The 21811-nt window shown below is 35.5% G+C and overlaps 2 protein-coding genes across 3 annotated transcripts in view; one reads left to right on the top strand and one right to left on the bottom strand.

The window, feature by feature from the left end:
- Positions 1-152: 152 nt before the first annotated feature.
- On the top strand, positions 153-11487 carry LOC135468651 (protein FRA10AC1 homolog). Its single transcript, XM_064747019.1, has 13 exons — positions 153-179; positions 1063-1124; positions 1358-1453; positions 1662-1707; positions 3160-3236; positions 4491-4574; positions 5084-5168; positions 5402-5447; positions 5891-6004; positions 7031-7073; positions 8157-8239; positions 9528-9669; positions 10160-11487. The coding sequence occupies exons 1-13, from the start codon at positions 153-155 to the stop codon at positions 10200-10202; spliced, it is 948 nt and encodes a 315-aa protein (XP_064603089.1). The 3' UTR covers positions 10203-11487.
- Positions 11488-11786: 299 nt separating this feature from the next.
- Positions 11787-21811, bottom strand: part of LOC135468650 (cGMP-specific 3',5'-cyclic phosphodiesterase-like) — a 48022-nt gene continuing 37997 nt past the window's right edge. Inside the window, exons 17-23 of one of the 2 annotated variants that reach the window (XM_064747017.1) lie at positions 21298-21398; positions 20653-20730; positions 18964-19102; positions 18110-18193; positions 15982-16099; positions 14339-14409; positions 11787-13344 (exon numbers count right to left, since the gene is read on the bottom strand). In XM_064747017.1, coding sequence (XP_064603087.1) covers positions 13246-13344; positions 14339-14409; positions 15982-16099; positions 18110-18193; positions 18964-19102; positions 20653-20730; positions 21298-21398 — 690 coding nt within the window. In that variant the 3' untranslated portion in view covers positions 11787-13245. Of the gene's footprint in view, positions 13345-14338; positions 14410-15981; positions 16100-16305; positions 16403-18109; positions 18194-18963; positions 19103-20652; positions 20731-21297; positions 21399-21811 lie in introns of both variants that reach the window. The other variant, XM_064747018.1, reaches the window with a different exon arrangement.

Consider the following 21811-nt stretch of genomic DNA (forward strand, 5'->3'; position numbering starts at 1 on the left):
TCAATAATAAAGGTATCAAATAAAATACATTAAAAGTGACGCAAACACAACTGCCTACTGAAGTGTTTTACGTCTTCTATTTTTACGAACACCTCCATTTCGCACTACATTAATCGACTAATCCAATCTACTTCCTGTTTTGTTTCCCAACGATGGCCAACAGAATAGATTTAGTGGAGGCAAGTTAAACATGTGCACAGTCTTTTGATATGTCACATACATGTCACATGTATACGTTGGCTTGCTGAATACCTCGTACATCACTGGGAATTAACTGGAGATACTTATATCGCTTAAATATATGGAGATTACCGAAGAAACAGGTCCCCTTAACTTCTAAGTTGTTTTCCATATCTATCAAGTCAGTGGTGATCTGCTCTCATCAACTCTTTCACCAGCTTTCCGAACACCTAGTGTACACAGATCACAATAGATATCTACAGGTGTATTGACAAATTACAATGTGCCCGAAAGGACGAATTATCAGGTTAAACGGGCCACTTGAACATGTTTCTTATGATCAGAGACTGAGACAAACTCTGTGGGCTTATCAGTTGGTGTGCTGGGTTGCCAATCTCAAGCACATTAATACAGTGTGTCAACATGTACGCCACCACAACAGAAAAAGCCGTAAACAGCAAACATAGTACAAATAAAAAATCCATTCATGTTTATATCACTACCAGTAGGCAAGGTTTAATTGCAAATGACATCAGCTGAATAATAAGTGGGGGGTGGGGATTATCATGGAATAGTATGGCTGCCATAAAGAAGGTCATGATGACGTCTGTTCTCGCGATACATACAATCCACATGAAACATCGGAAATATACAGACTTAAACATAGCACTTAACTCACGAATGTAAGATTTGAAGTCACAACTCATATGGTGGCAATATTTTATTTTCTAATGCCATGGTTTTTTAAACAGTGCCAAAATTTCAAATTAAAGTTAACAGTATTTCATAGATTTACTACATAGATGTAGTCAATTAGTACTGAACAAGACGTATGCTTGTAATATGTGTAACTTTTTTTATTATCTGGTGCCACTCTTTCAGATACACGCAGGTGGGAGCTATGGATCAGAATTTGAAACAGACAGCGAAAATGAAAGACAGAGGTACATCCAAATGGCTGATCTGATTCAGAATGTCAAGTTGATATTTTGTTCCTTTGAATCATCATGTCTTCAATACAAGCTTTTTTCAGTTCATGCATAAACGGTACTGTTGTTTTGTTTTCATTAAATGAAATAAACGGTTGCAGATTCCCTCTATTTATGACTTCCTTGTAAGTGATTACTTTATTTATCAAAACCTGTTCAATTTTAAGTGCCATGTTTGCTTCTCATAGGTCAAAGAAGGAATCACTGAAGGGTCTTGTATCAAAAAAGAAGAAGACTACAGATGGCGTTGTCAGTAAACATGAACTGGAGAAGGAATACAGCAAGTAAGGCAGTACTGTGCATTTCTTTAGTCAAATAAATTAAGCTGTTGACTGATGATGGTATAGTTTAACTGTAAAACAGTCTCACTTAGTGAAAACCTATGCATGTAGGCTCAATACTATAATGCATTTGAATGAAAACCCATAGTTTGTTATATGCTTGTCATAAGTCAAATTTGAGAATACTTATAATTGCCATTGAATTTTTCAGGGAGGAAGGTAGAACTCACAGGTTCAAGATTTTAAGTCTGGATGCAGTATCCTTTGTTGATGATGGCTCATGCCTCAGTGAAATAACCAGTGCAAATTTGCATAAAGTAAACATCACCTTGTTCTCAGCCTCTTTGTGATTTGACATACATAAGATGTCTAAAATTTAACTGAATAACTGACCAGTTGACAGAATGATAGACAGACAGAGTGATTTCTAGAATGCTTGTTTCATCTCAAAAGCATTTTGCTACTATCCCAAAAGTGTTACAACACAACAGCCCATTCCAATGGGAAACACTTTTCCTGCCACTGCCTGTTATCCTTTTTAACTTTATAGCTTCTGGAAAAATTCCCTTGATAGGAGTATTAGGATCAACTTGATGGCACCTGATGGTGAACATGGATCATGCCCAATTGACATGGGTTTTGCCATGATTTACTTAATGGCCTGTGTCACTCATGTTATTGTTTATGCTTAAGTCAAAGCCTATTAGATAGCGTTAAACACTCAGCTGTATTAATTTGGGAAAATCATATGAAAGCTTATCTGGTTGACAGTAATTCACTCATAACTCATTAGCTAATTACACTTCTGTAATGCAAGATGATTAGTTGATAAAAAATTCCATCTTAAAAGTGTCATTTAGATCAGTTAGATCATTTACTGTCACTTGGTTTGTTTTTCTCTCAAATTACATTATGGCACTTAAGTCCTGAGTAAAATATGAAGTATAATATGGGAAACTTCCACCTTTTGTTTTATTTCAGAGGCAAACAGGCTATATGCTATAAATCGCATACTTACCACCATGTACCAGTATTTCTCTATCCTGCCATGCTTTGTGGAAATCAGCATTTTCTGTGCATCTAAAATTGATATGTAAGCTAGCATGATATACTTGCCAGGGGAGATAACTTATTTTACATCTTGAATGCCTAATATGTTAAAAAATGCCATGCTTAATGAGGTGTGATGGTTAAAGCTGTGCTGAAGTGACTGAACAAACAACTGTTTCCATTTTTTTTTAATTCATTGGGATCTCAATTGTACTTGTGTTGCATATTTAATTCAATTTAAAATACAGAAGATGGTTTCTAGGCACACTTAGGGGGAGATAACTCAAATACCGCTTTCATTACTTTCCATCTATCAATGGTTTTGCTTTACTACCAGGTACATAATTAGCCAAACTGACTACAGCATTGTGTATTGTGCAAGCTGCATTAGAATTAACTATTTTTAATCACTATATGTAAATGTCAATAATCCCATGTAATCCCATTACATTTCAATAATTGAGTTTTTTATAGACCAAATAGAATGTCATATTGCTGTTGAAATATATTTGTTCAAATAACTGCCATTGAGTTTGTTTTCTAGATCAAGACATTTATAGTGTTTTTAATTGAGTCAGTACTTGCTGCATATATTAGAATATATGTTTATATGCTCATAGAATGCAACATGGTTTGTCTTATTCCTTACCTTGTAACAGTTTTCCAGACATAAACAGTTTGTCAACAACTATTTGCTATATTATGGAGGTTCGAGAGAGGACTTCAGAAGAGATAGGTGAGACATTAACATAATATAGCCTCTTCTCTTTGGGCACATGACAAGCACTTTCAACACTAGAACCGGTGCTATATCTCAAATAGGTTGTAATACTGTTAATTAAAATCCACTTTCGAAATGACCTCTACTAGTCTCGCCACACAAAGACATCTACACTTGTTGACAAACTTCTAACAGCAAACATAATTTGGGTGCCACGTGGCCTAGTGGATAGCGTGCAAGTCCGGCCAAATGACACGGGAGCCTCTCACCAATGTGTTCACTATGCGGTTAAGTCCAGTACATGCTGGATTTCTGTGCGGTCATACATAAGAATGTCCTACAGCAACCGGCAGATGGTCGTGGGTTTCCACTGCTCGGTTTTCTCCCACAATAATGCTGGCTGCTATCATATAATTGAAATATTCTTGAATATTGCGTAAAACAATCAAATAAATAAATTAATAAAAAAATAAATCTAGATACAATCAGGATAATTTGATCTATCTTTGTTGGGTTTAGCCGGTAATTGTTTAATTGCCCAACTTCTGACCAGCACATATACTATCCGCGGATTTGGCAGACCAATTTCTTCCTGCTCAGTCTCTATATTTGACTTTTGCTTAACACTACATTCAAGAAGTTTTCATTTTCACGATCCAAGTCAGCTTTATGGGTGGAGGGAACCAATCCACTGGGTAAACCGCCCACGCGTGTGAAGTTACTGTAGAACTTTCTGATGTGTGACGCACAGATGTGCATGCTTTATTGGTGGAAGACAGCTCGTCCTCAACTAACGTATTTGTAATTCTGTGCTAATGGTTCTATAAGTTCAATTATTGTCTTCAATTCCTCATGAACAGAGAGAGTAAGTGAACTAAATGTTCATTGTCCGAGGCAGGGGTTGAACCTGCAGCTCATGTGTTTCATGGTTGATGTCCTGCATGTATGTCCGTGGATGCTTCCATTGGCCCATGCCCAAAGAAAGGCCTTAGAAATCAGCCCGTCACTTGGTGGGTTTAGATGGAGAGAGAGAAAAATTCCTCAGTACGGCTTTAAACCCAAGTGAAATAAATCATTAAATACACTCATCGTCACCAGTGCTGATTGTTATTTTGATGCGCTACCTCTGAATTCTTACTATTCACTTGACTTTCATTTTCCTGACTTGTGATCTCTGTGCTTATATAATGTCAGAAAGAGGATGTTATTACTGGTATAGATAAAACACATGAAACATTATAACCATGGTATATTTTTTTTTGTCTGTAGTTCGGGTGATAAAACAGATTTCGATGTGATACGTGAGAATCATCGTTTTCTTTGGAATGAGGAAGAGGATTCAGAAGACAGTTGGTAAAAACATAAAGTGACAAAGAAATGCTTTATATTAAAGGCTGAGTGATTGAAATTGGAAAATAAGATATGGTAGTGTTGGCCGTCACCACACTGATAGTGGCCGTGTTTGTAATAGGGTCGGTTTTAGCAGGTGAAAGTCATACTGCAAACAAATGACAATTCTCTTCAGTTATTTCTATGTCACGGATACATGCTCTAGCTAAATGTTGTCATGGTTACCTTTACTCAAACACCTTTGTCCTATTCATATTGTCATGTTAGTCTACACTTTAACAAAAAGAATCTTCAACAATAGATGGAGAAACCATAGTGATTTTGTAATGAAATAAAATGAAACTTCATTAAATAGAATAAAAAAAAATTAAAAAAAAAAAAAACGCTTGCGGGATCTTGATTTTTTCCTGACAAGCATTTGGTAGCCAAGTTCTTAAAACTTCAGAAATCAGTTTCCTGTTGACTTTTCATTAAAATTACATTCTGTACATAATGATTGTGTTTTTCTGTAGGGAGAAACGACTGGCAAAGAAGTACTATGATAAATTATTTAAGGAGTATTGCATAGCTGACCTTAGCAGGTATAAAGAAAACAAGGTGAGGCATAGATTAATGTTTGTATGTAATTATGTATTGTTGATGATTTCATAGGTATGTGTCAGAGCAGTGCTCTAACTAGAGGTAATTTGTAACTAAAAAACTAATGCACATGTATTGATGGTGATGTCCAAATTTTGTGTCTGACAAAACCCCATATAGAGTAGGAGCCATGTGTCTGTCATTGAATTCACACTTATTATGATGTAACTATAAATGTAACAATGTTTTAGGTTGGCATGAGATGGAGGACAGAAAAGGAAGTGGTGGACGGAAAAGGTTAGTCTGCTTGACTTTGCAATACAAAGATTGCATCTTAGTATATTTAAGTATCATTCTTTTAGAGAATGAATAAGTGATTGATATGCAGTCAATACCTGCGATGCGCGCTCCTTTCATAAATGCATCCCATGTTCAGCGAGTGAAAGAAGGTCATCTCCAACAAGAAGAACCACAACTCCTCCCTACCAAAACGCTGCTAGGCCCATTTAAATACAGTGAATTGAGCACTTACAACCTGCAGATTACCCCAAATTAAATTTGAATCATTAAGGTGAGTTTTAAAAAAAATACTGTGAATGAAATTGAGTAATAAAATTTGTCTTTTTCAAAATGTGGTGTCTAGATTCTGTTAGATTATGAGTAAGAATTCTGTTAGACCGTGGGTTATAGATCAACACCCAGGCTTCACAGATCTGCTTCACGTGATCATCTGATTTCAGGCCAATTCATCTGTGGTAACAAGAAGTGTTTAGAAACCAGCAGCTTGAGAACGTGGGAGGTCAACTTTGGCTATGTGGAAAATCAGGAGAAGAAAAATGCCCTTGTAAAATTACGTGAGTTAAAAGTAGGCATAGCCACTGTGAGATGTCATAATATCCGGTGTCTCCAGCATGATGCCAGTATTGAAAATATGCTGACTCTGAGGCAAGCCTTCTGTAAGGAGATTGTTGTATATGACCAAATAATGTTACAAGCAATGTTAAACCCCAAACAAACAACAATAAAAATTATTTCAGAACAGAAAATGGTCTCTTAATTCAGCTACATTATGTTTGAAACCATCTTTAAAGTAAAAGAAAGCTAAAATATGAAGATATTATATATATATATATATATATATATATATATATATATATATATAATATATATATATATATACTTTCATTTATTTTTTACATTTTTGTGAAGAGAGTTAAAGCTGTTTAAACCTTTGAATTCTAAGGTGGGCCTTATGGACCATACTATCAGAGTTTAGGAGCTCTGTAGTCACAAGAAGTTTTTCCAACTTTAATCACGACACTGAATGTTGTGATAACTTTTTTAACTGATGAGTGAAAGATTACTGAAATAATGTTCTAAAAAATTCCTCCCTTCTGGTGAACATCAGGAAAAAAGGTGATGTGACGTCAGTTCCTAAATACCGTCAGTATGGCCCATAAAGCCCACCATAGAATTCAAATAAAACACTCTGCGTTTAAACACTCCGAAATAAATCTAAAATAATAAATGAAAGTATTTTTACAGTTTTCACTTGTCTGTATGATGAACCTTACTTCATATTTTAGCTTTTTTTTTTACTTTGAAATTTTTGGCACCTTACTGATGAATTAATAAATAAATGTAGGTAGCAGGATGTGGGTCAGTGGTAAAGTTCACACTTTCTATGAGGTGGCACATGAATTGCTGATTCAATCCCGACCTTGGGCTGAATATTTCTAGATTGCCATTCTCTCATCACAGAGCACTGGTTTTCTCCACACATAAAACTGACTGCCATCATACAGTTAAAAAATTCATAAAGGATTGAGCAAATAATGAAAGAACTCTAAAAGTACTAAGTATTTGCGTATTTTTTCCAGGTCTGTGTCCTGATTGCTCATATAAACTGAACTACCATCACAGGTAAGCAGCGAGTGGTGTGTCCTTTAGCCTCGAGTAACTATCTTTCTTCAGCATTGTTAGAGTTTCAGTGTAAAATTTAGTGAAGTCTTATCAGACCGTTATGGTTTTATCACATTCCATAGTGAATCACACCATTGTAATTCCATTAACTAGAACTAACTTATATCGTAAAATATCTTTATCTTGTATATCAAAATAAAATCCATGTTTGTGAGATGGACTGACCTGAGCGAGTGAGAGGGCAAGTAAAATGGAGAAAGGGACATTATTTTTAGGCAATAAACTGTACTAGAAAAACCAATTTATTGTCATTACTTATGGGACGATTTAAGTGCAAGACTGATTGTCTTATTGTCTTCGTAGAATGATTGATTGATTGACTGAATGTTGTTAAAAAACACACTCTGGAATTGTTCACATTTCACAAGACCAACTTGGCAACTTGTTGATGAACATGCATAATATACAGATTTGTGTGCCATGTTGGTGGATCACAGATCCAGATCTATACCTCTCCTGCTGATAAACTGATGGACCGTTAGCTACTGAGTTAGAGATAGCAGAATTGTCCAGCTTCTCCAGCAGCCAAAATGAAGCAGTGTGGCAGATTTCAGTTGGACAGTTTGAGTGGGAGCACCTGGCATGGAGCATAAATAGCAGTAGCATAAATAAGCAGTGATAGATAACATGTATACCTTGAAAAGCTTCACAAAACATGGTTTTATTGAAAACAGGTGTTGTTATTGAATGGTAAGCCCTGACTTTTTCTCTACAATGTTCGCTGAGGATCTGTGGCTGAACAGTGAAGTTACCTGCGTAATTTCACTCCTTAGCTCTCTATTTATCAGCATGCATCAGTAGGTGGGCTCCAGTACTGTATCTAGTGGAACAAAAGTGGTCTTCAATAGATGTAATACTGTGCAAGTGCAGGAAATAAATAGCGTTTTGTAGTTTTATCTTTGATTTTACTCTTTGACAAGAAAAATGAGAAGAGGCTGTGAAGAAGTGCTTATAATGTTGAAAACCTGCATACATTGAATGGTGTTTTGTTTGAATGCATGAAGTTTTATCATTACTTTGTAGACGAAAAGAGGTAACAAAACAGCCAAAGACAAAGAGAAAATTAGAAGGGGATTCGGAAAAATACTTTAAAAAACCAAGATCAGGTTGGTGAAGTAAATCTGTTTAGTTTGTTGACTGTAACTTAGGATCTGGGTGTGACATTAAAGGTATGAAACTTAGGCTTGGATTCTTTATTATAGGCCATATCATGGCTTGTTTTATTGTGTGGCTTTGTCCATATGCCTGTCTGAACTTTTGGGTATTATCTATATTTGCAGAACCACTTCACTTATGGTCAGAAAAATTTGTTCACTTTTTGTCCGAGCCACTATCACAGAAGCTTATTAAAAAAGGGAAAAACAAATCACACAGCTTTAAAATTTAGCTCTGAGTTATTCCCCTTTTTGTGATACAGCGGTTGTTCATGCTAATGCTGTATGGGAAGACCTTCTTTACTTGAAATAGGACGATCATCAACAAGTCTGGTGTTTGTTTTCTGGTATTATTTCTTTGTTCACTCTGCCATGATGGCTGTATCTTCCATAACTCTTGTTATGTTAAAGGGTGCAAATGTGATTCTAAGAGCTTAAACATTGCAGGAGCAGTGGCTTGTATTTTGAACAGCATCAAGAAGACATCTGAATTACTGGCATTGTTTTGTCAGTGTGAAGACAAGAACACCTGGCTAGTTTTGGTTTGGCAAATCTCTTCATCTGTTATTTGATATTATTTGGGCTCCAACTCGATCATCTTTTTTTGTGGTTTGACACAATGTGGTATCCACTAAATGAGTGAGATACAAAGAGTTTCAGCATTAGAGTGACTTGGATCTGTCATATGAATGTTTTTCTATTGGCAAATGCTTAATGGTTTTTTGGCTTATCAAGCTTCACTTTTATTATTTGTCCAGACATTAATACTGATTACTGCATGCAGTGTCTGTTCTTGTTTCTTTATCAGGCGAGACATTTTAAGCTGACATACTTGTAATACCAGTAAGAAGAAATGCTCTCACAAAAATTCTGCTCTTTGGTATCTTATGGCATTAGGGTGCGTGACTAAATATACCATGTGGCCATGAAAAAAGGCATTCATTTTAGAGATACGTCCAAGGGTCACCGTGGCCCTTGGAATCATTGAAATTCCTTTCATTTGTTGAAAGATTTCCAAGACGATAGTCTTTGAATGTAGATTTACTTGATTTTTTAATATTTCAAAGTACACCAGCCACTAAAATACATGTAGTATACATAAAGTATGTAGAATAAACATGAAGGATTTGTACTAAACTTGAGTGGTCCTTGGAAGCGCTATAAAGTCCTTAAAAGATGTTTTCTTTCATATGTGGTAACCCTATATGTAATATACTAGTATTGTGGGTCCATCTTGCAGAGAGTTCCGGCAGGGAAGAGGATGCTGCTTCCTCATCCACACCTGATGCGAGAGACGCAGGCGAAGCCAGCAGGACACAGCCACAGCAGGATGAAGCCAACATATGGAAAGGGCCAGCTAAAATACAGGAGGACAAATCAAGGTAGGTTTTATCTCAAATCATGTAAATATCATCGCATATGGATTTTTTGTCTCCATGGTCACTATCACAAGCTCCTGTGGCTAATACCTGTCTAAAGTTGAAAAGTTTCATTGCATGAAAGAGGTGTTTCTGTGCTTGTACAGGCATTGAAATACCATGTTTATGTCTTATAGATTGATGTATGTTTACTGATTATAAAGATTATGGTGTAATGATGTGTTTAAATATACCTTGAAATTGTAATGAACCCATCAAAGTCTTGTTGAGTTAATGTTGACTTCCATAAAATAAAGTCTTCATTTGCAAGTTGAAATTTCAATCCAGTCAATAAATTAATTGGTTGTAAATTCCGATGGGTTTAGAGTGGTAAGGTTTTGATGAACGTGATAAAGATACATGTATGGATGGAATTTCCTGATCAATATCTTTGAAATGTTTTGTGTGAATATTACGTTCTGGTAACTTATGCTTGTGTGTTCTGTATTTGTAGAGATGAAGAGTTTGAAGACTATTTTGAGGGTATGTTCTTATAGCTAATGAGCAGACTGATTTTTCCTGGAATCTGTGCTGGCGAGATGTACATTCCCACAACGACAGATTCTTAACTGTGCTGCAGTCCTGCGGAGGTCAGCCGGTAAATTCTTGTATCAAATGGACTATAGGGCGCTTGCTGTGGCCAAGTTGTTAATGTGTTATCCTTTAATTTACTTGGTCATTGAAGAGGTGGGTTCAGGATCATTCTCTGATACAGAACTGTGTTCTCTCCACATTCCGATGTCTTCTTAAAATTTGCAATGATGCCTCCTACATAGCCCATTTCAAAAAACGACTTACAGTAGTACTCTGTGGTCAAATCCCACTACTCCAGAGCATAGCCTGCAACTCTTTGTGGGTAAGGAGTCAGGAGAAAAACATTTATACATGTACATAGAAAAATCCACAGCCTTACAACAAAATACGCATGTTAGATGTTAGACTGCACAAGGCTCATCAACCACATATTGTCGACAAGGCCACAAGGGAGTACTGGTACAATAAATAAGCTGCCAAAGGTCAAGTGGGAACCTGCACTTTGTGTTTCATCATAATAACAGTGCAGTTTGATGTACAGACCAAAAGTTCTCAGGAGAAACCTTCTTTAAGCAGTTGTGAGTCTAGTTGTTCAATACTGTTTTAAGATGTCATACCTGGAATTGATTCCACAAAGACATTTCAGTCAAAATTTTATATACAATCTTAAAGCCTATTTTACTGTTTTTTGAAGCAAAATTTTGTCCAACTCATGGAGTGTTATGCTTAGTGAAATGTATCCAAATTTGAACTTTCAGTTCCAATAACTGAGCGATTGTGAAGATTTAAAATGTTGACTTAGGTCAGAAATGGCTTTATGGAATCAGTCCCAGATTTTGACTTATTTGTACTTAGCCACAAACCATTTGTGTAACTGTGTATTAAAGATTTACCAAATCTGCTGCTGTTATTACCTGCTGGATTTTGATGAAATCTTAAATACATAATCTGAAGTAATACTGGTATTAAACATGTGTTTTAAAAGCAAGGTTAAGTGACAAGGATAGAGATAGTAGGAATTGCTTTCTTAAATTATTAAAAAAATGAATTGTATTAAAGCCGCTGTTGTTACTTCTGGAGGATATTACGGAAACAGAAGTTCTCTGTCGATTCCCATTTTGCCTGGTGTGACGTCTTGCAAGAACACTTGACGTCACCCATCACTGACGTATAGCAACAAATGACGGTGTACTTTCAAACGCGCCTTACTCAGTCATATCAGCTTCATTCATTATCACATACGGAATATTACCACTTCACACCAGGAAAATTTTACGAGAAACTGCCCAAGATTTTGTTTTTGAGGACTGTTCACTTACAGGGGTTATAAATAGCCTTATTCATCGTGAATGATTTGAACCGTGGTTGCTAGCTATATTCCATAGGGTATCCTTCATATCAGTTTAATATTTCCACCTGGCCTCTCTTGGCACTAAAGTAGCACTGTAAAAGATTAAACTACTTACACTAAAAAACTAAAGAACGACAGAGCTGAACAAGGTAAGTTTGAAGTCAAAATGATTTATTACAGGACTTGAAAGGCAGTTCTGATACAGCATTGACTTGAAGAACAATTATGCGTGTAAATATCTGACGTTTTAAATGCACATTGAAAATTAACAGGAAAAATCTCCTAGTGACTTCTGATACCCCTGCCGAGTCAGAGCACTAAATATCAAAACAATTTATCTGTTTACTAATATCACACATACTTGCTTTTTGTGATGATTCTGAAGTAAAAGTATAGAGAAAAAACAATGAACAATAAAATATGTATCAAATGGACAACCATTGAAACTGTAACAGCAGTGGTTAGTTAAAGTTTCCCAGCCTTTGATGATGCTGTTGGTACATTAATACAGTATACTTGATACATGTACACGTTTGATATTCAAATCCGCAGAGCTTCCTTCTGATGAATGGACTATGATAGCTGAGCAACAATCACATTAAAACACCTTTTGGTCCCACCAGTAACATTTACTGCATATACTCTTGAATTCTCTGACTTATATCTACTATGGTATGTTACATTACAATGGAAGTCTCTCCAACTGTATAACTTAAGCCATGACAGGTCAATGCAAATCATTCCCGGCTGTTCAGGAGAAATATATGTGCTGAAGTTGGTACTATACAGGAACAAAGATTCAGAATGCACAAACTGTCACAGAAAAGGACCTGTTTACCCAACATGAAATGAGTAATCTAAAATACCTACTTATTCACAAAAATAATACAAATTTTTGTACAACATACAGATGTGTCTGCCTGCTGAATTTGATAACATCAGTAATAATTTGCCAAATCTGGGAGACTGAACATATTCCAAGCAAATGAAATTTTCCCAGGAAAAGGTTGAAAAGTTTCAGATGATATTCATGTAGCTCAAGAAGAAAATATTTTTTGGAATTCCAGAGCTATATTATTGTAACAGTTTTACCATTTTAAAATACTAATCTGACAACATGATGTAGTAGCAGCAGGATTAGTTCTCTTGTTAGAGTGAATAGTGGTCAAATGGCTTTACATAAAACTGCATCATCCCATATAACCAGTGTCAAAAAATATTGATGTGTATTTGACCCAGGTGTCTCATATATGTATACTACTGAAACGTGCATTTTGTTTTTCATAAGACAAAACTCTGTAAGCAATATGCATCTTGTCAGAACGTACAATATGATTCAGAAATGTCATTTCTGCCTCTTTCTTTGGAAAATAACAGAAAAATTCTTTGTGAATGTGCCAATGCAAGTTTTATCAAGCATTGTTTCTGAACAAATTGCACTGATCTTATATGCTTTCACCATTACTGCAGAAATGACCATTTAATCCACCATCACCGTTTATGCATTATTTATATTTGTCCAAGCATTAACATGCTATATCACTTCTTTTTAAATGCAGGTCTGTTTCACAGATTGTATCGCAAGTACATGTAGATAACAGAAGTGTGTAATACAAACTTCATGTAAACTGTCATCATTCAGGATCTCGTGAAGATCACAAAACTGAGCAGAAGTTACTTGTTGCTTTAACTTTTTCCTCTGACTTTTGTGAAGTTTCTGGTGGCCTCTTATTTTTTGTTGATCGATCCGACTTCTGAAATGGAAAAACAATATCTCATCAATGTGAGGTCTAGTACATGGCTCAGCCAACATTATGTCGCCCCATCGCCATACTTTACTCAATCACCCACTGATAAATATAGCTTGGTTCTCCTTTGCAGGCCTACTTAGGGAATTCCTCACTACATAAATTCTTGAAGCCTGGTTCTCATCCACCATACATCTCATAACGGATGCCAGGCAGTGAATGGTTGAATGTGGTGGGACCAGCAGTTTGGGTGTCCTCATGACTTTGATTCACTGGTGAACCTCTTAAGATGAACCAAGCAGCAAGCAACTAACTCACAGATGGTTTGTCTGTGGTATGACCAAGGGAATACATGTACTTGAATTTCTAAGAAAAGGGATCATTTTTTTTTAGACCATATAGCACTAGCACTAATCTGAGCTGTAAAAAAACATTAATTATTAGAGTATTTTGTCCTGCTTGTTACTGATTATTATCTGCCTTGTACAAACTTGTTATGGTGCCAAATGGGGTTCACAAATCTGATTTGACATAAAAACACGTCACAAAACTAATACAAGCAAATGTTGGACAATATTTTGTGCCACAAAAAGAAGTTTCAGGCTGTTATACCCGCAAGCAATGATGTCATGAGAAGATGGTCATCTTTAGCCAGTGATACACTAATACTGATGGCATTGCAGGAGCATTTGTATACATCTGTGGCATCATAGGAATAATAAAACATTCTATTTATACGGGTTCATGTAAGGCAGGCAATAATTAATAATCAATGGGTAAGACAGACTGGTGGTGGTATGTAACTGGCACATGGATAATGATGCAGAAGTTTGAACTTCTCTCACTTATGATAGGAGTTTGTAACAGCAATAACAGTTAGTGCAATGCACCATATATATAGCACAGCAAAACATGTATGCACCCAACAAACAATGTTCAGGTTTTTCAGGCCTTACAAAGAGAAAAAAAGAACACACACAAGAAAAACATTTATGTGTACCTGATCATTTTTGTCTGTTTTTCCATTCTGTTTTAAGGACTGCCTACGTGTTACTTCTGCCTGTTCATAGTCTGTTGAAACATTTACATTCTCATTATAATAAAAAATGCACCAGTATAAATCTTGCGCAACTCAGATATTTAGATGTGACTTTAATACGTCTGCATTTCAATGAATTCCTTTATATTTAATCTTAAAAACACACCCACAGGCTTTAAAACATATTATAAATAGATATCTTTCTTAGATTGCCTTTTTCATTACACTTACTGCATGAAGGTGCTCAGTTTAAGTGAAGAAAATAGTAGCAAATATATAATTATAAAATAAATGTAACTTCACAAAAAAAAAAGCCAAACTAAAAACACAAGTTAGTTCAAGAGACAATTTATTGAAACAAAACAACTCAATTAGAATGAATGGTTTTAAAGTCATCTGCAATCTGTCATTATTGATACCCAAATAAATGCACAAAAACTTGAGCATGTATTAAATTAGTATATATTAGCATGCGATAGCTTGCTTGTACATGAAAATAAAAACACCTGCTTGTTAGTATAACATTTTGAACGCCCTTTTTTTTGCCTGCCGTATTGTTTAATGGGTGCATGTGAAGTAATATTCCATTATAACCCATACACCTAGAGAATGAGACTAAAATGAATGCATTAAATAAAAATTTATTAAAACTGAACTGATAATATTGGCCAGCAAGAATGAATGTCACAGGGAGGCATAATAAAAAAGAAACTTTATAACATTTTAAGAAAGACTTCTGCTGCGCAACATTTGCAAATTGTCGACTGCTCATAGAATTACCACGAGATCTGTAGTATGGACTAGAAGCAGGCAGCCACACATTTTGAGTAAGATGTTGTGAAATGGAGAACATGCTAATTGTATGAACCAGGGCCCGGTTTCACAAAGCATTCTTAACACTGTGTTCATTTAACTACCTTGGCAACCAATACTGTAGGCATTACGTCGTCATGGCAGTTCGTAACATTAAGAGAGCTTCGTGAAGCTGGGCACAGATATTTACTACAAATCACAGTGTATAAAAACTCAATTTCTGGACACTTCCATGTATATTGAAAAAAGTTAGTTCCCTGGTATTATAATAAGATAACATAAACAGTACAGTCTGACACTTAATGGAATAAACATTTCAGGAAAAGAAACTGTTCTGAATGTGACAGTTGTACCTTAAACTTTTCTCAGTTAATGGTAAATGACTTAAAATATTGTCCATCTCTGTCATTCACTTAGCCTGTTCCTGATAATTCTACAGACATTAGTAAAAGGTATTTTAATGTTTGTTTTGAAGTTAGGATTATATTTCCTACTAGGAAAATATGAATTTCAGCACCAAATGTAACATTCTGACATTCATTTGCCTCTAAATGCACTTTATGAAGGTGAAATTTTAGGTCATTTACCACACTACATTAATTTCCTTAAAAGAAATTTCACTTTATTTCTCAAAGGTGTTGTGTCACCTATATGTTTTTTGTAAATACTAAAGGTCTTCAAGATCACAAGAAAATAACAGTAAAAACATAATTCTAAGACGGTGAACTTTAAAGGAATAAACTGTGCATTTTACTTCATTTCAGTGGGCATTGTTCAGAGTCGTCACATACCCTGTGTGCTCTGTAAAAGCTTTCGTTCATGTTCATCAGCCAATTTTTGCCAATTTGTTCTATTATCACTGCATCCATCATACAATGGTTTTAAATTTTCTGATACCACGGAAAACATCTGTTCCAACAGAGATAAAGAATATAAAAATACATACAAGTCAAGTAAATATCTGCATTATTGCACAATATCCCACTGTTTCATCCACTGGCAGGATGGCTGATGACAGTAAACAACAAGAACTATAAAGAACAGACAACAGCAATGCATTAGTAATAAATCAACAAGCGTAACTGCAGAACACAAAATTATTTAGAACACTCAACCCTTTTCAACTTTATCAGCCAATTCTTGCCAGCATCTCCTGTTGTATAGTACACCATCATATAATGGTTTAAGCCCTGGCCATAAGTCTGCAAACATCTGGTAAATAAAACAACAATAAATGTTCATTGTAAATTAAATTTCTTTTGTTCATTTATGTGATTAGTATTTACTGCGTTGTGCTAAGAATTTTCACTCATATGATGAAAGTCAAGTTTCATAAATTTCCATTCATAAACTTCCTCTTCATACAAGTTACACAGTGATCATCTTGGCACCCGTACGGGACCCAATGATCATCTTGTCAAGTGTTCACCAATTTCCTTAAACAAGGTTCATCATGCTGTTTTCTTCTCTGGCTCTTTGTGGAAAGATTTGCCAGTAACCTGCAGATGATTGTGAGTTTTCCCGGGGCTTGGCGTGGTGTCCTCCCACTACAATGCTGGCCGCCTTCATGTAAGTGAAATTAGGCTATAAAATATGCAAATTAATGTGAGGATAGAGGGGGCCCCCCATAGCCGAGTTGGTTAGCATATCAGCGATGGTGCATTGATCCAGGAGCCTCTCACCAAGTCCTAGGCCCACTTTCACAAAACTTTGTGAATCAATTTTTTTGTAGCTTTTCTCATAAATGATTAATGTTACCTTATGGCACTATAACCTAGACAGCGTCTTTTGAAAGTGGGTTAGGTTATACCGATCCTCTCCAGCCCTACATGGAAAGTTCTGCAAGCAACCTATGAATGGCCACTGGTTTTTCCGCCCGCCATCGTATTAGTGAAATATTCTTAAGAAAGGCTTAAAACATCGAGCAAATAAATGAATAAATGTAAGGATAGACCTGATTGAATAACTCTGCAAAAGTTCAGGAATTTCCTGTGAATAAGCTCAGGGATATAGTTTTCACAAATTGTTGAACAAATTAAACAAATCAATATACTATTCAAGGCAAAATATGCTAATTCATGCAAGAAGAGACCTATATGATTCTCCAGATAATGCCAGCAAATGATCAGGAATTGTGAATAGGTTATATTTAAAATCTCTGATCAATCCATCAAGTTTCAGTTGAGATATCACGTGGAAATATTTCAACAAATGCCTGTTTTACAAAGTAGTCGTATTCTTTGCCTTGAGTAACTTCACTGACAGTATATCTTGAGATATGTCATCATGATAAATGCATTTGATATGGTGTTGTGACAGCCTTGTAAAACTGGTCCCTGGATAAAAACAAATCCCAAGCAAGGTGTATCATGACGAGAAGATTTCATGATGAAATGAAAACTTTCAATAGCTGCACAATCATACCAGGCAAATGAGCCAACAGACAAAAAAGTTGCATTCAGGCAGGGAAGAAACAGTCCGAAGCAAAGTTTCATGACAAGATACCCATGTGCCAACTTTGGAGCCAAACTTCATGAGGAACCCAAACATCAAATGGAGAGTCAAACAAGCTAAAAACAGTATACCCCAGTAATAAATAAAAAAACTACCAGTACTGATCGACCTCCCAAGAAAATCTCAGAAAAATTGTGTAAACAAGGATGGAATATGCTAATATGAGTTTGGGGTTCCTTCGTGGCCGAGGCAGTTAGCGTGCCAGCACACTGACACAGGAGCATCTCACCAATGCGGATATTGTGAAATCATGCTGGCTTCCTCCCACCACAATATTGGTTGCCGTTGTGTAAGTGAAATATTCTTGAGTATGGCATAAAACACTAATCAAATAAATAAATAATAATTTGGATTTGTGTATAACTTACTGCACAGGGCATGACAAATACACATAGTTACTAGTACCTGATAAACTGGAATACAGATGGCATCTATGAAGCCAACCTGCATTTTCGGTAATTCATCTTTTTTATTCCTGTCCATCATTGCCTGAAAGAGAATATAAATTGACTGACATCATTCTGATACAAGAAAAGAACTTCCCATAAAGATTTCAGAAGGCAATTATCTTGTAACTCTTATGTGTATATAACATGTTTGGTAAAATGTTTTATAAGCGACCACACAAACAGATTTGTCTGTTGTCTGCTGTTCAGAAACACTAATTTCTCAAGACAATTCACCATTAGAATGAGGAGAGGTTTGTAATATATTAGTGTTTAAATTCAATCAAAAATTGTGAGAAATTGTATATAACTTAACCAAGGACTCTTTCTCTATCTTAGCAAAATGTTGCTCTGATGATGTTAATTAGGAACTGTGAGGTGTCTTTCTACAGTATAGCATCAACATTTTTCAAGATTCAGTTGAAGAAATGAGTGTTTTTATATAGATAGAAAACTGGAGAAGGATTATCTTTATGGTTAAACATAGTGCTAGGATTAGTGCACATTAGGGTTGTACTGTAGTGTACTACGCTGTACATGTATCAGTATGCCTCAATGTTCTGTAATATGCACAGTGGTATGTATAATTAGGTCTGCAAGCTGATGTACAGACTAATGAAAGCTGAAGGGGGCTGATTACTTTCTCCTGACGTCTTTTGTGCAGGCAAACGTTTCCAAAACATGCACTATCAAATGGCACCTATGGTATTAAACACATTGCAGAACAAATTCCTCATGATATTACTGTTATGTAAGAGCCTTCAATGAAATATTTAACTTGAGATGATCATTTAACAGTACAAATTAACTCACAATTGGCTGCTGCTTCAGCTTCTCCTTTTCGATGTCACCTTGTTCAAAGAATTCCCCTGCGACCAGGTGTGCAATTTTCTTTTGAATTTCCCAAGGTTTACAGATAGCAGCAACATCACATGCTGTCATCATCATAGCCCTGAAAAATGCAAATTTATACATATAAATACTGCTTGTCCGTCATCCCTTAAACCACATGACTGGAATGAATGTGAGTATTTCAAAGTGCAGCATTTGCAGAATTTGGTTTCAGTATATGACACGACATGACATAACACAATGTAATGATGTTCTACTGGTGCAGGTTGTTCTAAATACTTGTAATCACCAAAAGCAGGGGATCGGCCCCAGAGAAGTACAATAAGAAAGTGCCAATTTCAGAATCCAAGCCCAACTCTGTAAATTTCCAAATTAAAGCATCAACCAAAATTACATGGCCACAGAACAGATGCTTGCTTAGTAATAACTGGCCAAAAATGCACTCTCAATCAAAACGCCTATTTTTTGTAGAAATGAGGCACTGGTTTTTTAATTTACTGGATGTATGAAGATTGCCATCAACCAGAAAAATATTTTACTGAAAGTTTCACACATGTATTTTTACGTGCTGTCAAAGGCCCTTTTTGGTTAATGTTTGTCTTTATATGCAAGATATAAACTTTATAATGTGGTTAGTTTTGTTATATTTTGGCAAGATTAAAATCTGTACTTCTGCCCAAGTCGAGAAGGCAACCTCCATAGTGTAGTGAATAATTTAAATGATTGTGGAGAAAAAGCAGTATTGTGTGAAACAGTTCAAATTATGGTGGCTGCATCATTTTTTTTCTTTGGAAACATATTTTTGAGTGAGTAAAAATACAGGCCAAATTGTAATATAGAAGTGTTGCCATGAATTAAATCGAGAATTTTCATGCTACTACGTAACATGCAGCAACTATTAACTTGTGACACTTACGTATAATATAATTCAGCCTGAAAGTTGCATTTGCTATATATATTTTTTTGACTGCACAATGCTCAAGAATTTTTCACCAAGTTACACTTGTGTATCTGATGTGGACAAGTTATTGTATAATTTCTTTCAAGTTCATATGTGCCCCTACCTTAACATTACACTTCAGTCTTCAAAACCTTAATATTGAACTTAAAAAATAATTCATAAGTTGTAGTTTACTTGTCAAATTTGTTGAGGATTCATGATATGCATGGATGGTACTAAGGCATTTATTAGTTTTTAGAAAATTACCATTATCTTATACACTGATCCATGTTACATTTCACGGACTGGTAAAGCAATAGGTAAACACAAAGGTAAATCACTCTGTTGGAGTGGAGAAAGTCATAAATGAAAACCACATGCAGCTGTGGAGTAATATCTGAAATTAGTCAATATCCTGTGTAACAAAGACTGTACGTATTGTCATATTATCCAAATAACTGCAGGTCAGGTTTATCATATTAACTGTTCGGAAGAAAATAAAATCACACAAAAGCCCTGAAGATCAGAAATTTATTATTTAGTAAATATTATTAATGGCTATATATGCCAGGTAAAAGTTCCCTTCAGTCATAATGCAAAATATAACCCATGACCCATGATTCAAATGTACCAAGCATGTAGCATGTACCTATTAACTCTTGTGTGATTGAAGTTCATACTATCTTCAGTTCTCTTTTGCACATACTTACTTCAATAGATCCTTGTGCTCAGTATTTTTGAAGTCTGTTTCACCCTTATCTATGAGTTGTTTAAAGCTGCCTCTTTTCCTGTGAAGTATCATGTAAAAGAACAACACCTACAGAACCTTGTAAAATGCACGCATTAATGTACTACACTTATGAATGAATATTTGAGCAACATCTTTAAAACAGTTACATGTACTAAATTATTAAATGATGTGTCAAAATAAAGCACAAATTAAACATCGACCAGAAGAAATACCATTATCCAAGATAAAAAAGCTTTCTGGAAGTACTGTGACACAATACCCTACTAGTTAAGGCAGTCAAAATAATAGCTGTAAATGTCAAACCCCTCACAAAACCAAAAAGGCCATAATTTGTTTGAAAAGGGATGAAACTTTTAAAATTTGAACATGGTCTGTAAACTGTGATAATGAAGATAAGTATCAAGTTTCATTTCAATGTGATGAACCATTCTGAGAAAAAGTCCACAAAAGTGATTCATGACAGACTGACAGACCATGAGATGTAAATCTACATTCCTTTCCCAAGAAGACTAACAAGTAGATAGAGTGCTCCAAACACAATTGGCCATTTGAAAATGTGTTACATTACTCTTTGGCTATATGAAGTCATACATTTTTCTCTTACTTGAAGTATAGTGCAAGATCTGTAGACAAAATGGCATGCTCTAACATCTGAATGACTTTGCGATAGTCTTCAGGACCCAGTGAGGCAAAGATGTTATTGCCCTGAAATTAAAGAAAATATATTTTGATTTAAGTCATAAGTACTCCCTGCAGGCAATTTTTTCTTTAATAATACCTATAACAACAAAATCTGCCAGTGGTTTCTTTAAAGTTTCAGGCATATCCCTGAAGATGACTTGATTAATTTGAATTTCAGAAAACTAGTTTTCAACACTGGAGAATGTGAATCAGCTTTATTTACCAGTGCCAATTATCTCATTGATATATATTCACCAGTCACACACATGTACCTTACAAGTACAGCCATTACTATTTCACATCTCTGGCCATAAATACCTTAAGTCACAGTGATCTGTTGCCATATCATTAGTAAACAAGAGTTCCGGTGAACACAATGTACTCCTCAACAAATCCATTTGTTTGAAATGTATAAAAGAATATCAACAGCCTTGTGG

The sequence above is a fragment of the Liolophura sinensis genome, chromosome 6 (genome assembly GCF_032854445.1).
Source record: "Liolophura sinensis isolate JHLJ2023 chromosome 6, CUHK_Ljap_v2, whole genome shotgun sequence".
Classification (NCBI taxonomy): domain Eukaryota; kingdom Metazoa; phylum Mollusca; class Polyplacophora; order Chitonida; family Chitonidae; genus Liolophura; species Liolophura sinensis.